The sequence below is a fragment of the Talaromyces stipitatus genome, genomic scaffold (genome assembly GCF_000003125.1).
Source record: "Talaromyces stipitatus ATCC 10500 scf_1105507295527 genomic scaffold, whole genome shotgun sequence".
In the NCBI taxonomy this organism is placed as follows: Eukaryota; Fungi; Ascomycota; class Eurotiomycetes; order Eurotiales; family Trichocomaceae; genus Talaromyces; species Talaromyces stipitatus.
In genome coordinates this window covers 3,334,795-3,347,965 of record NW_002990114.1, presented here as the reverse complement: position 1 = coordinate 3,347,965, position 13,171 = coordinate 3,334,795, and the positions used below count along the sequence as shown (strand labels likewise).

The window sequence follows — 13,171 nt, the reverse complement described above, 5'->3', positions numbered from 1 at the left end:
GCGTGCGATTCCCATAGGATGTGTAGATGTGGACAGGTAGCTGTTGTGGAGTTGAAGACCAAGTCGTATGCGCAGTTTCACCAGGTCGAATTTCTGGGTGAACCAGATCGACAAATATCACGATTATGAGTGCATGCCCGATCCCAAGACCAATTTGCGTTCCGTCTGCTCCGAGAGTATACCCACCATATAGCATACTGGCTGTTGCTGAAGATCGAGCTGGAGAGTTGACGCTGGAAGAAGTAAGTAGTCATGACGTTCGTTGAAAAGTGGGGCCGAACAATCTAGCTCTTCAGCACATATAAATTTCTGTATATATCAGTCTATTATATGTAAGGTAATTATTGAGCATATGACGATACTGGATTGTCACTTATAGGCGTTTCACTGTATTAAAATTGCTTTTTTACAGAGGGATTCGAAACCTCCTTCATGTTTTTACACTCTGTATGTTTAATTCTGCCCCACCGCAGAGACTCAATAATCCTAGCGTGAAAAAAAAGTCTTCCTCTTGTATTATACTTATTAGGAGCGTACGTTTAGTACATACTCTTTCAATCCCCACGAGTGGCCGGTCCGACATTGACCCGACATATCATTTCCAGTGGGCAAATTATCCAAAGCTTGTTTAAAAGCAACGAATTTCTGTAGAAAAATCTTTTACTTTTACTTTCTTGTCCATGTCTGACATTTAGTAATAATAGTTTAAGTAAATAGCAATGCGTATTTAGTCTGGCCTATAGAACTAAAGGCATTTCTGGACTTCTCTCCACCATACCCCAAAAACTAGTGACAAAATGGGAGGTAATGTGGCACTTGCTCAATCTTAACAATCTGCTGATCCAGGGTAGCCTATCGACGAGAATATTGTGTATGGGGAGAGGAGAGAAAACTAGGAGTCAAGCCGTGGGCTCAGAGCCACTATGTATATAGGGTCCCACGTGACTCCTACCTCCTATACCCCGGCTATCACTGTCTGGTACAAATTTATATGCCATGAGGATATTGTGGGCATCGCCTGCTGATATCAAAATCCAGCACTGGCGTGTATGAAAGCTTTGCCCCTTATGATAGGGCTTCGTGACGGGAAAGCCCTACCGGCCGTCAGCCACTGCTTAGCCGCACCGGTGAGCCACAACCGTCACAGGTAAATTGTTGTATATTGCGGCGTGAGGAGTATCATAAGTGTAGGATAGAGTGCCCAAGCATCATATTTCCCTTAACTTTCAGGACTAAGCCTACGCTTTCCCACTAGTGCTTGTCGATGCATCGCCACCGCCTCCTCATATTTTCCCTGCCTTTCAAGCACCGAGCCTAGATTACTGACACTGGCCAGTGTGTGAGGATGTTCAGCACCTAGTACTCTCTCTCTGCCAGCGAGTGCTCGTCGATGCATCGCCTCTGCCTCCTCATACTTCCCCTGCCTTTCAAGCACCGAGCCTAGATGACTGACACTGGTCAGTGTGTGAGGATGTTCAGCGCCTAGTACTTTCTCATAGCCAGCGAGTGCTCGTCGATGCATCACCTCTGCCTCCTCATATTTCCCCTGACTCCGAAGCACCGAGCTTAGATAACTGACACTGGTCAGTGTGTCAGGATGTTCAGTGCCTAGCACTCTCTCTCTGCCAGCAAGACCTCGTCGATGCACGGCCTCCGCCTCCTCATCTTTTCCCATAAGCAAAAGATACCAGCCACATCGAATGATAATAATCGACACGTTTAAGTGGTCATTCTTATCTAAACTTTCAGTGATACGAATTGTCTCTTTCAAATGTGGAAGGAGCATTTGGCAAGATGCTGACGTTTCATAATCTCCACTGGGAAATACTGCTTCCATCACTCGTAGGCTTTGTTTGGTCAACTGACGAAACTGGCCTTGTTTCTTCAGCCACTGTCGAACTGATAGTTGGACCGGTCGGTGCAATTCGAAAAGCCGTCCGCCAACCTCAACCTGAATAAGAGAGAAACTTATTAATAGAGCCAGTGTATCCTCGAAATGTAATCGATCCCTTCGCTGACCAACTGTTCTGGAATTCCTGTCGGTCAAACATACTCATTAAGGCCAGCAGGTTCGCGGCTTTCATACACATGTGACGGATCTGATCAAATGAGATCTACCATGTAGTGATGACCGGATGTCGGATGCTTCGGTCTCGTCGAAGATCATGAGCATCGTCATAATTTAGATGTTCCTGGTTGGACTCACTTTGTTGAAAAAGCTCCAGGTAAGTCGGTATGCTCATTCGAGGTGAGCGATTCGAAATGTATGCACCAGCCTGTGCAATTGCTAAAGGAATGCATTCCAGTGCCTTGACAAGCAGTTTTGCTTCCGTTTCATTTGATTGGTCCACCTGAATGCGAGTTCGCAATAGGGTAATGGCATCGTTAGTACTCATTGGCTTCACTTGTAACAGCTGACCGCGAGGGCCTACTATGTTCCGTGCTACCGTCTGATTTCGTGATATAACCAAAATTGATCCATGAGAAACATGAGGCAAGTAATCCACGAAAGGCAGACGTTCACCAGAGGTGTTAAAAAATGTATCATTATCGTCTGCGTTATCCAGAACCATCAACCGTCTGCAGTTCGTCTCATGACATAGCCACTTATTGACCAGCTGGAGGATGTCAGCTTTTGGATCATCCCGTCCAGGAACCTTCGCTACTGTTGCAATATCCCGGTACCCTTGCTCAAATCTCGTTGTATTACTCGCGTGAACCCAGAATGTCCATGTATTAGGCGCAAATTCTCGAACACGGTATGTATACTCGATCGCTATCTGAGATTTTCTAGGACATATTAAGCTTTTGGACGTCATTCTCTCGCACAATATTCACCCTACACCTCCAAGGCCCACGAGTGCGGCACGCTTAGAAGTCCACCCACTACCTTCTTGAACAGCGTTCTTAATACTCATGATAATATCTTCTCGACCCACGAACATTTCGTCTCTCTCAAAGGGGACCGTTGAAGATGGCTTAGGATGACTTGTTGCTTCTGCTAGAAATCGATTCTCATCAGAAGAACTGATATAACAAAGCTACAAATGATAATCATAGGTCGCTCTTCAATGGACGGAAATCAACTTACGTGGCTGTTGCTGAAGGCCATTAACCCAGTACGCCAAGACAGCTTTTGCACAGGATGCCGCAGTTGCTGCAGCATAGTTCTGCCATATCTTATTCTTATGACTGTCTGCGTAATCGCAAACACCTTTGATGATAACACAAGGCAGGCTATCCCACACTCCAGCACCTTCCATCTCAAATCCAATCACACCCTCGTTTTCAGCCAGTTGATCACGATGCTCGCCAGATTTCATGACAGAATTTGCTGACGCAATCGTGCCAATGTGAATAATTGGTTGTGGGCTGTCAGTATTTAGTCGGTGTCGCTGCACCAAATCTCCTGTACATCCAATATTCTTGCACTCACCGTTCAACGCTTGCTGACACACTGGATTGAAGCTAGAGTGGCAGTCCGCACAGATGCATTCAGCTGTAGATTGCTGTTTATAGTGCTTGTGGCGATAAGAGGCTTCGAATAGCGTATCCTGCAAAACGCCGGGATAATTCCACTCATTCCCTTCCATTTCTTGAAGGATTCTCAAGAACTGCGCGGTTTGTCTTTGTACTTGATCTTTCATTCGGCGAGTTCGTAAACGGTTTAGGAAGGATTGGATCTCTTGACTAGGTGATGTAAGCGCCTCCTTGACACCGCTTTTCCGCTCAAATCCGTGCGGGTACTGTCTGCCAAAATCATATTCAATCACACTATCACTGATAATGATGTCGCCCAAGACGATCTCCGTACCATCAGATACATATGGTACTCCACCGCAGATTCCGACAAGTAAGGTAAGCTTGATTCCTGTGAAATTAACGAGCAAGCCACGAGCAACACCAGCGGATCTTCGATTTCCCATACCTGGCATACAAGCCAACACTACATCGTGATTGTTGATTCTTCCAGTTATATAACTGTTGGCATCGCCCACGTGCTTGCCATATATATGGCCCAGTTCATCGTAGTGCTCATCGAATAACGCCTCCACCGCGTCAGCCTCTAGCGGAAGGGCACAGATTATTGCGACAGTGAATTCCTCACGAGACCGTGGGGGCATCTTCGCATGACTCTTGCTTTTTTCAACTCGAAGACACTCATGAAGAAGAAGTCATGTAAATGAACTTATTTTTTCAAGCTGGAAGAGAGTAACCGCCATGGAATAGAGCGTCTCCCTAGTGGCTCAGGCGGGAGCATCAGGCTGAGAGCGGAGTAAGGGAATTGATTAGTACATTAATGAACCAAACATAGAAAAGTGGGAACTCCCGAGTGAACGCGGTAATCTAGCAGAGCTTACGCTCTGCTAATTATTAGTCTGCAAATTCTCTCTGGAGAATCAGTATCGCTCCAAGGAGCAGAATGTCGAATCCCAGCGAATGCGGCTTGATTGTAGCTGACCTCGGGAGTGATCTAGAGGAATGTATGCCTGAGGTCTCAAAGACGGAAGAAATCTAAATCCTGGCTACATATTTGAGGAATCGGTTATCGCTTGCTCAACAGCATTGAGTGTTTCCATCCCCTCTTAAAAGAAAGTGCTTACAATTGATGTGGAAAACTGCAGGGCATTGGTTATCTTATCTTATCTCGTAGATCTAGATAAGCAACGAGCTTATCTCTCTTCCCCGCATAACCCCCTCATCTCGCCAGCATCAACAAAATATTGATATCAACGCAATACCATTAAATCAGGAACGTTTCTCGGTTTCTCAAACATCTTAGCTTACCTCAAAATGTCAGACCCAATCGTCGACATCCACACCCACGTCTACACACCAGCATACCTGGCCATGCTCCGAGCACGCAAAAAAGTGCCCTATGTCCACGATCCTGCCAACGGAGCAGACTCTCGCTTAATCATCCTCGCATCTGATGACGATAGTAGCACACCTCTTGACCAGCGCGGTCGTCCTGTTGATGCATCTTATTCCGATATTGAGGTCAAACTCGCCTTTATGAGACGGCATGGTATCACTACAAGCGTCATATCGCTAGCAAACCCCTGGCTAGATTTCCTAGAGGTAGACGATGCGCAGGTCTGGTCAGAAAGAATAAACAATGATCTCGAAAATACCTGCGCAAAAGTCAACAAGGATACAGGAACTACCAGCAATGTGAAAACACTCTACGCATTCGGTGCCTTACCGCTCTCCGCACCAGATCCATCCATAATCGTCAACGAAATCAATCGTCTCAAAACCCTGCCACACATGCGTGGCGTGATTATGGGTACATCAGGTCTCGGAAAGGGTCTCGACGATCCAGCTCTAGATCCCGTCTGGGCTGCTCTAGAAGAAACTCAAACCTTACTCTTCCTTCACCCCCACTACGGTCTTCCAGATGAGGCATTCGGTGGTCCGGAAGTAACACAACGATACGGTCATGTCCTTCCATTGGCGCTTGGTTTCCCGCTTGAGACTACTATTGCGGTGACTAGAATGCTTTTATCGGGGGTTTTTGATCGGTTTTCCAATCTCAAGGTTCTTTTGGCGCATTCGGGTGGTACTTTGCCGTTTTTGGCGGGGAGGATTGAGAGTTGTATTGCTCATGAGAGAAAGTTTGTTGCGAATGGGGGGAGTACGCAGGGCCCTGTTAGGGATGTTTGGACGGTATTGAACACGAATATTTACCTTGATGCGGTGGTGTATGGTGAAGCGGGTTTGAAAGCAGCTATACATGCAGCTGGTGGCCATGAGAGGCTTTTGTTTGGTGTGTTGACCTGAATCTTTAACCCCGGGTTAATCATTTCTCACAACATTTGACATAGGTACCGACAATCCATTCTTCCCACCACTTTCCGAAGGGGACGTTGCCTGGCCCAGTGTTACAACAAACTACAAGGCAATCGAAGGAACTCTGAGTACCGATAAAGAGGCCATTAGAGCAGTCCTCGGTGGTAACGCCATTCGTATTCTCAATCTTAATTAAGATATAGCATACCTAGATTCTCAAATGTGACAAATTCGGAACATCCTATCATTGTATATGATTCTCTTTTCCATTCTTCCAGATCGATTCAAGTATATCCCATCCTAACAACCTCCAGACTTCTCTCGAGAACCACTCCGATGCTGTTTCGGATTCTTTGTTGATTGGACTCGTCATCTCACCCCCTGCCAAAGACTCAGGCTTTATCAATGACTCCAGGAACAATGGTTCTTCTTCGTCAAACACTGCCTTGAGTAGTGTGTTTTGTAATCTCTTCTTAGACAGTCCGAGAAGAATTCCGGCATTCGAGTCTTTTCGGTCACTAGGTGTAATCGTACCCTGAGATAGTGACGATTTCATCGACATAGAATGCGCCAGCGCAATAGCTTTCTCTAGAAGCCATATCATGTGGCAGGTTTCGAGTTCCCGTGCCATTACAATCGTTCCAATAGCTTCACCTTTTGCATTCATGATTGCTCGGCGGAGTCCATCTGGCAAAGGTAGTTTGTCTGGGCTGGCTTGTAGGTTAGGACTGGTAAGGATATCTTTGAACTCCAGAGTCGAAAGAACAGTACCCACGTGAGTGAGAAACACATAGAGGTAGCCTTCAAATAGAGTGTTCGGGTTAGTAGTAATCAAAGAGGTTGCCTTCAACATCATGCCAGCAAGTACACGTCTCAGTGTCTGCAAGACTTCATCCGTAGGCACTTCATAACGTGTAACATTGGAAGACTCTGACGAGGACTGATGTTTTGTATTCTTTGCTGATGGACTCTTGGAGTTCTGTTTGACCTTTGGTAATTCTTTGCTACTAGTTTGGTAGTCACATATCTTCTCTAATGCATAGAGTGCTGTTTCGAAGAGTGAGCTCATATGATATACGATCTGGCCTTCGTACTTCTGCCTTTCGGAAGAATTCATGATCTTGTTTAACGTACGACACAGAAGTGAATGAGATGCCTCGATGATTGCTAGATTGAGCAGTGGGTTCGGAACTCGAATGTTGCTGTCGGTGCTGTTTAACTGCCTTGCTTCGGCACCGGAGTTGTCGTAGAGGAATGGAACAACAGAGTTGGTGGCTGTGCAAAGATTGATTGCACTCGCATAAATAACGGCCCAGTTGGGTCTTTTCTGCAGGTTCTGTTGCAAGACAAATAAATGTCTCATTACCGAGTTGACCCCTATACCAGTTTGACCTGTATTAGCAATTGACTAGTCCTTCGTGAAGCCCTTACTTACTTGCTCCAGTCGAGTCGTCTTGACTAATCAGTTCATTCAACTGTTCCAGCTCAGCTTCACCAGTAGTAACCACTCCTGACGAGACATTACTCGTCTTCTTTCGTTTCCTTTGCGAATCTGGTACAGTCGGCTCCCTGCTCCCTTTGCGCTTGCCTCGTTCTGGTGTATCACAGACACTGTCATCTTGCTTTAATTTAAGCTTCAATGTCTCTATGCGCTGCTCCAACTCATAGATGCGATCATTCAGTACGCTCTGTGTAGCCTCAGCCTTGGTATATGCCTGTTTCCAGAAAGCGACACTGTCAAAATACTTGTCACTTGAGTTGGTTGAAGGAGGAGAATGATTTCTAGATGCTTTGATATGGAGACGAATTTGCTGGAGATGATCTGTGGATAGTTCAGAATATGCCATCTGATGTAAAATACACAGGCACGGCTGTTTGCCTACCTATCACGGAGATATTTGCAGGCTTCGAGTTGACAATGGCTATTGCAAGCGCTAACTGAGCCTGAGAAGGCACTGGACACTGTTTTGACATTAATCCCTTCCCGTTCTGCTCCATTATGTTATTGCGACTGAGGGTATGTTGGTAGTTACAAGGAGATACTTGACCCCGAATGGACGGCAGGTGGCTACTTTCCTCTGATGTCAGGTGAGCACGTGCGTCAACCCCGACAAATCTACCACCTTTAAATACATTCACTTCAAGCCTGTTGGTAAAATTGAATTCCTCGATTATCTAGTCAAAACAGCAGAAGTTGTTACACTCCACCGCACCGATCCAGTCTCGTTAAAGACGCAACGCAATGGGCGTAAAATATCAGGCTTCGATGTGACCATCAAGCTCGATCCACAGAAAGAGAAATTAAGTTTAGCAAGGAACGTATTCTCATCTCAGGAATAAAGACATTCCCGCTCATTCACTGAATGCCAGATTACACCATCGAGAGTGGCCCAGAGAAGACTCGTGGACACAGGGGGGGACTGATAGGAAAACATGAGGTCGAGAGTGAGCCTGAGTTCATGTAGGCCTATCACTGTATAGGCCTTGATCATGATGAGAGAAATAATATGGTCCGGTTGACCTTTTGGTTGGAACATGTTAAGAATCCACATCGTCTCGAGGACGCCTTTTTAATATCTCTGGCTCTGTGATTATCGCCTTGAAGATGGCACCCAGAAGTTGAAGGATAGCCGGTCGATGCGCGGGTGAATGATACAGCGCTCTCATTTCCAGTTTCTTTCCATCAACCCTCATAAACAGTCAGTTCGTTCCATCCGCATCAAGTGGGATTTGGGTCGGCGAGGAACGTATTTCTCATTTCAGGAGAAATATATACCCGCTCACTCACTGAAAGTACGTAGTTCATGTCTAACTCGAACTTCATACAGTGTATAGCGGAGTACCCGGTCGTTGTTAAACATTTGCGGTGATCTGGATATAATTGTGTATACTCCGTATACGGTATGTATATTCCAACGGGCACTATCATGGAATGGTTCTGCGAGCCAGTTCCTGCCGCAGATTGATAAAAAATCCGTATATCATCCCGTGTCTTGCTCCGACAGGTACCTTTCAAATTATCGTAGTTTATCAAAACCAATTCCAATGATCGCGAGACTAAAAAAGAACTGTTGTGTCTTTTTATACATGCCTGAGAAAAAAAGAAAAAGAATGGACTCGCAGGGAATCGAACCCCGGACCTTCCGCATGCAAAGCGGACATTATACCCCTAAACCACAAGCCCATTTGATGTTAGAAACATACAAACAACAGTTCATATTCCAGTTTTAAGCATACCCTCGTGATGTTGACGATCGTCATCCAACTGGTTTAACTTGAGAAGCTCGAAGTTAGTTGCCCCTCCCCCTATTTCCACCCAGAACGACCCTTAAAGCCACGTTTCAGTCGCATATTGGTGGAACTTTTTGCTCATGCGACCAGACGACTGCTTTGAAGAGCTTGTTTGTGACTACTAGCTCGTGCGTCGATCGATCTCTGCCGTGGGAGGAACATGGGGGAGGGATGCTCCTTGGTAGTTACCGTTGACTGCTCGAAACTCACCACTGCCGGCCTTTTCTTCCATCTTCGATAATTCCCGTTGTCGCTCCGATATCGCTAATTCGAATAGTATATCGATCAATTGACAGCCGAACAGTTGTTGGGGAAGGACAATTGGAATAGCCGAGGTCGCGTGGCATGCGACTTGGAACGTGAACTATCCCTTGGACCAGTCGCTTTCAGAACACAAGAACGTGACCATCATGACATTCAACTTCTCCTGGATTGTTACCGCACTCCTCGCTCCACTTGTGGTGACTGTCTTTTGGACGCTTTCCTCAACATCCTCTGGCTTCAGCTCTTTCCCTACCCTGTACAACAAGCGCATATGCCTGCTTATTGCACATCCCGATGACGAGGCAATGTTTTTTGCGCCTACAGTGTTGGCGCTTACAAAACCTGAATTAGGGAATCATGTGAAGATATTGTGTTTGAGTACTGGTGAGGCAGACTCCGTTGCCGCCAATTGCCGTCAACAATGGCTAATCTGACGAAACAAACAGGCAACGCAGATGGATTAGGCGAAGTCCGCAGAAAAGAGCTCCAACAAAGCGCCGTCCATCTAGGCCTTCGAGACGAATCCGATGTTTTCGTGATCGACGACCCATCCCGATTTCCCGACAGCATGACTGCAACCTGGTCAGCTAATGATATCTCATCCCTTCTCGCGTCTGCCTTTGCTCCCGAGCTTGCCTCTGGACGAGCCGCTCGTAACGACGTTGCTCCCAAAGCTACCATCGATGTCCTTTTAACATTCGACGAGCACGGTGTTAGCAACCACCCGAATCATCGATCTCTATATCACGGCGCGGTCGCATTTTTGAAAACGTTAATGGACGGCAAAAGCGGGTACGGATGCCCCGTGTCATTGTACACTTTAACAACCACAAACATTATTCGGAAGTATTCCGGTATTCTTGATTCATTTTTGACGATGTTTCTTGGCGCATTCACGACCTTTGGGGATTCCCTAGTATCAGCCGCTAAGAAGCCGACTGCAAAGAATGACGGTAACGCCAGTCGTCTGTTGTATATCAGCTCGTTCCATGACTGGGTACAGGCTCGTACTGCGATGACGGATGGTCACAAGAGTCAAATGTTGTGGTTTCGTTGGGGTTGGATTACTATCGGGCGATATATGTTTGTCAATGATTTGAAGAAAGAGAAGATTTGACTATTGCCGTGATCTAGCGATGTGAAGATAGGCAAGGCGGACTATACTGATGATACTGTATTATATGTCTATATTACTGTAACAGTAATTATGTAAATGAATATATCTCTTCTTGACTTCATCCACCTACTCAAACTCCAAATAAATGATCAGTGCCTGACAGCGCGTATGTTGTCTAGTATTATCTGCTAAATGTGGTCCATCTTCATGAAATATCAAGTGTCTGAAGTAACAATGTGATTGGCGGAGTGTATGGATACACACTAGATGCTGACTCACAGAGACTTGTCACAGCCAAAAGTCAAAACAGTCGAAAATCCGGGGAATCGCTCCACAAGCTTCCCGCGATCCACCATCGTCCCCGCATTCTTTGAATCTTGTCAATCGCTTCAGATACATATTTCTTCGATGATCATCAGCTGAAATCCGAAGGGTGTTAATTATCTAATAGCTTTTCCGCGTTCTGATCGGCGGGATGAATGCTCTCCGTTGGCGGGGGCGCCAGTTTCGCTTTCCTCTCGTTGCGGCCCAGCGCTTTCGACACGAGAGCAGCTTCGTGAGAGGGCATAATAGAAATTTTTACGGATTTTCAATTGCAAATACAGATTCTCGACAAGTCAAATCTTCACGTGTTCTTCGCTCAATCAGATCGTTTTCTACTACTTTTCTAAAACATCAGGCGTCACAATCGGTCGATGTCACGCCAGAAACACAAGAATCTACCGTGTCGTCCCTTCACGAACGAACCAAAGAAGTCTATCGCATCCTTCGCAATGGCGAGCCGAGACAAATTCTTACAACGCTCGCGGATCCTATCAACTACGACGTCGTCGCGTCATTGCCCGATAGTGTCTTTGTCTCAGCTCTCCTCCGCCTCACCCCCGAGTATTTCATAGAACCTTTCCTAGATACATTGAGACATGTACGCGAGGAAACGGTGTTAGCCAGGGGTATCAGACCTATTAGAGACATTCTGCAGGATTTCCTTCCATCAATGAACCGGTTCATATCGGCATGGTGCAGTGGAGGCAACAAATTGGGTCTCGTCGAATATAAACATCTCCTTCGAATTTCATCCTCGCTTGGTAATCTTACTTCCGTTTCCAATATTTGGAGGCGGATGAAAAGAGAAGGGGTCGAGCCAGATCTGCAATGCTACAATTTCCTTTTGCATGCCATGGTATGGTACCATTCAGTTTATGGACCTGAAAGATATCATTTACGCGTAACACCGTACTATTTACAAAAGCGAAACTATGGCGAGCAACGCGGTTTTAGAGGATTCGGAACGGGAGCTAGAAGCGTTCTGAAAGATGTGAATGCCGTTGCTTCGGAGATGCAAAATGCTGGTTTGGCTTTCGACGAAGACGTGTACATCAACCTATTTCTTGCAGGCGCTAGAGTTGGATCTCAGCAGAAGATGAACAGTATTTTGAAAGAGATATGGATGGTGGATGTGGAGGCAATTGCGACCAAGTCCGATGAAATTGGCTCCGCCAGGCCGCTCGTGGAATCATCGCCATTATATCCGACTCGAAAGTTGCTATGGGCAGTTGCACACGCATATGGGTGTAACAATAGTTTCAACTGGGCAGTTTTGACGGTTGAGTATATCTCGAATCAGTATGGAATTGAAGTGACAGATGATATTTGGGCCGAATTGTTCGAAAGAGCGTTTGTTCTTTCTCGAAACCGTAACGGGGAATGGGGTCGGGCATTCCGTCGGGGCAAAATCCATCCTGAGATACTTTTTAGCCTCAAAAAGAAGCTGGAGCCGCATGGTATACTCTTCGACATGAATATGTATCGCGTGCTCGCAAAAACGAGATGTGTTCATCAACGGTATCGCTGCTTCCAGAACGTGATGGAGGAAGCGTATGAATTACTGCGAAAAACTCGAAGGGAGCGCGATCATGCGCTCAGAGTTTTGGAAAACTACCTTGGCATGTCACTCAAAATTCATTCTCTCTCTCCTCTAGTCAAAGCCTCTCACATCCAGAAGAATTGCAAAGAACCGCATGTCTGGAGAGCTCTCCAAAAATATGAGATACTTCGCTCTTTAGTCGATCAACAACGAATTATATTGGAGAAGCTTGTTTGGGTCGCGGTGCACAAAGATAGATGGACAACTCCAACGGACTTGGACTGGACTCATCGAGGCTTTCCAAGATTCATTGCCGAGTGGAAAGATTTCATTCCCGAATGTTTTCGAATTCGACTTCCTACTACTCAGAGCGAGATCGAGTTTGTTGGAAGGACGTCTATAGATCATGCAAATTTCCGAGTGCATGACAACGAGCCTGTGCGATGGTCGGGTTGTGGCGAGTTCCTTGCTATAAAAGATGAGCAGATTCAAGTCAGCCATGACGTTTTGTGGGCGCGCGCCAAAGCTCATCTTGGAGAACTAGCTGATCTTCCACCGCTCCATTGGATTTTGAATAAAAGATTGGATCTAGAATCTAATCATCGTCTTGCCGCACTTGCTGCAGGAGTGTCCGAAGAGTTTGAGGAGAAACTATCGCCGCATGCCTGGTATGTCACTATGGTGCCTTTGTTTAGTATTCCCTTATGATTGTCAGTTTGATACCCAGTTGAATGTACAGAATGCCGTTTAGCATGATGGTCTTTCGAGCATGTACATATGTCATCGTGTAATTAGTTTTGAGATACAGAGTAATTGAAGATAAGTAAACAGCTTTGAGGCTA

The 13,171-nt window shown here is 46.0% G+C and overlaps 6 protein-coding genes and 1 non-coding gene across 7 annotated transcripts; 3 read left to right on the top strand and 4 right to left on the bottom strand.

Moving 5' to 3' along the window:
• Nucleotides 1-1,082: 1,082 nt before the first annotated feature.
• On the bottom strand, nt 1,083-2,090 carry TSTA_092630 (kinesin light chain, putative; the record flags this gene model as incomplete). The annotated part of the gene is made up of 2 exons (XM_002478935.1): nt 1,083-2,022; nt 2,054-2,090. 2 exons carry the CDS (start codon nt 2,088-2,090, stop codon nt 1,220-1,222), a joined length of 840 nt encoding a protein of 279 aa, XP_002478980.1. The 3' UTR covers nt 1,083-1,219.
• A 24-nt stretch (nt 2,091-2,114) lies between these two features.
• On the bottom strand, nt 2,115-4,182 carry TSTA_092620 (uncharacterized protein; the record flags this gene model as incomplete). The annotated part of the gene is made up of 3 exons (XM_002478934.1): nt 3,092-4,182; nt 2,839-2,998; nt 2,115-2,790 (listed from the first exon to the last, which is right to left on the bottom strand). The coding sequence occupies exons 1-3, from the start codon at nt 4,122-4,124 to the stop codon at nt 2,115-2,117; spliced, it is 1,869 nt and encodes a 622-aa protein (XP_002478979.1). The 5' UTR covers nt 4,125-4,182.
• A 612-nt stretch (nt 4,183-4,794) lies between these two features.
• TSTA_092610 (2-amino-3-carboxymuconate-6-semialdehyde decarboxylase, putative) lies at nt 4,795-5,989 on the top strand (the record flags this gene model as incomplete). Its single annotated transcript, XM_002478933.1, has 2 exons — nt 4,795-5,770; nt 5,829-5,989. 2 exons carry the CDS (start codon nt 4,795-4,797, stop codon nt 5,987-5,989), a joined length of 1,137 nt encoding a protein of 378 aa, XP_002478978.1.
• Nucleotides 5,990-6,037: 48 nt separating this feature from the next.
• TSTA_092600 (uncharacterized protein) lies at nt 6,038-7,791 on the bottom strand (the record flags this gene model as incomplete). Its single annotated transcript, XM_002478932.1, has 3 exons — nt 6,038-7,185; nt 7,229-7,615; nt 7,677-7,791. The coding sequence occupies 3 exons, from the start codon at nt 7,789-7,791 to the stop codon at nt 6,038-6,040; spliced, it is 1,650 nt and encodes a 549-aa protein (XP_002478977.1).
• A 1,114-nt stretch (nt 7,792-8,905) lies between these two features.
• On the bottom strand, nt 8,906-8,977 carry TSTA_092590. The gene has a single exon. It is a non-coding gene; the product is annotated as a tRNA-Ala (tRNA).
• Nucleotides 8,978-9,494: 517 nt separating this feature from the next.
• On the top strand, nt 9,495-10,465 carry TSTA_092580 (N-acetylglucosaminyl-phosphatidylinositol deacetylase, putative; the record flags this gene model as incomplete). The annotated part of the gene is made up of 2 exons (XM_002478931.1): nt 9,495-9,732; nt 9,795-10,465. The coding sequence occupies 2 exons, from the start codon at nt 9,495-9,497 to the stop codon at nt 10,463-10,465; spliced, it is 909 nt and encodes a 302-aa protein (XP_002478976.1).
• A 475-nt stretch (nt 10,466-10,940) lies between these two features.
• Nucleotides 10,941-13,037, top strand: TSTA_092570 (uncharacterized protein; the record flags this gene model as incomplete). Its single annotated transcript, XM_002478930.1, has 2 exons — nt 10,941-11,021; nt 11,145-13,037. The coding sequence occupies 2 exons, from the start codon at nt 10,941-10,943 to the stop codon at nt 13,035-13,037; spliced, it is 1,974 nt and encodes a 657-aa protein (XP_002478975.1).
• Between the last annotated feature and the right edge of the window lie 134 nt (nt 13,038-13,171).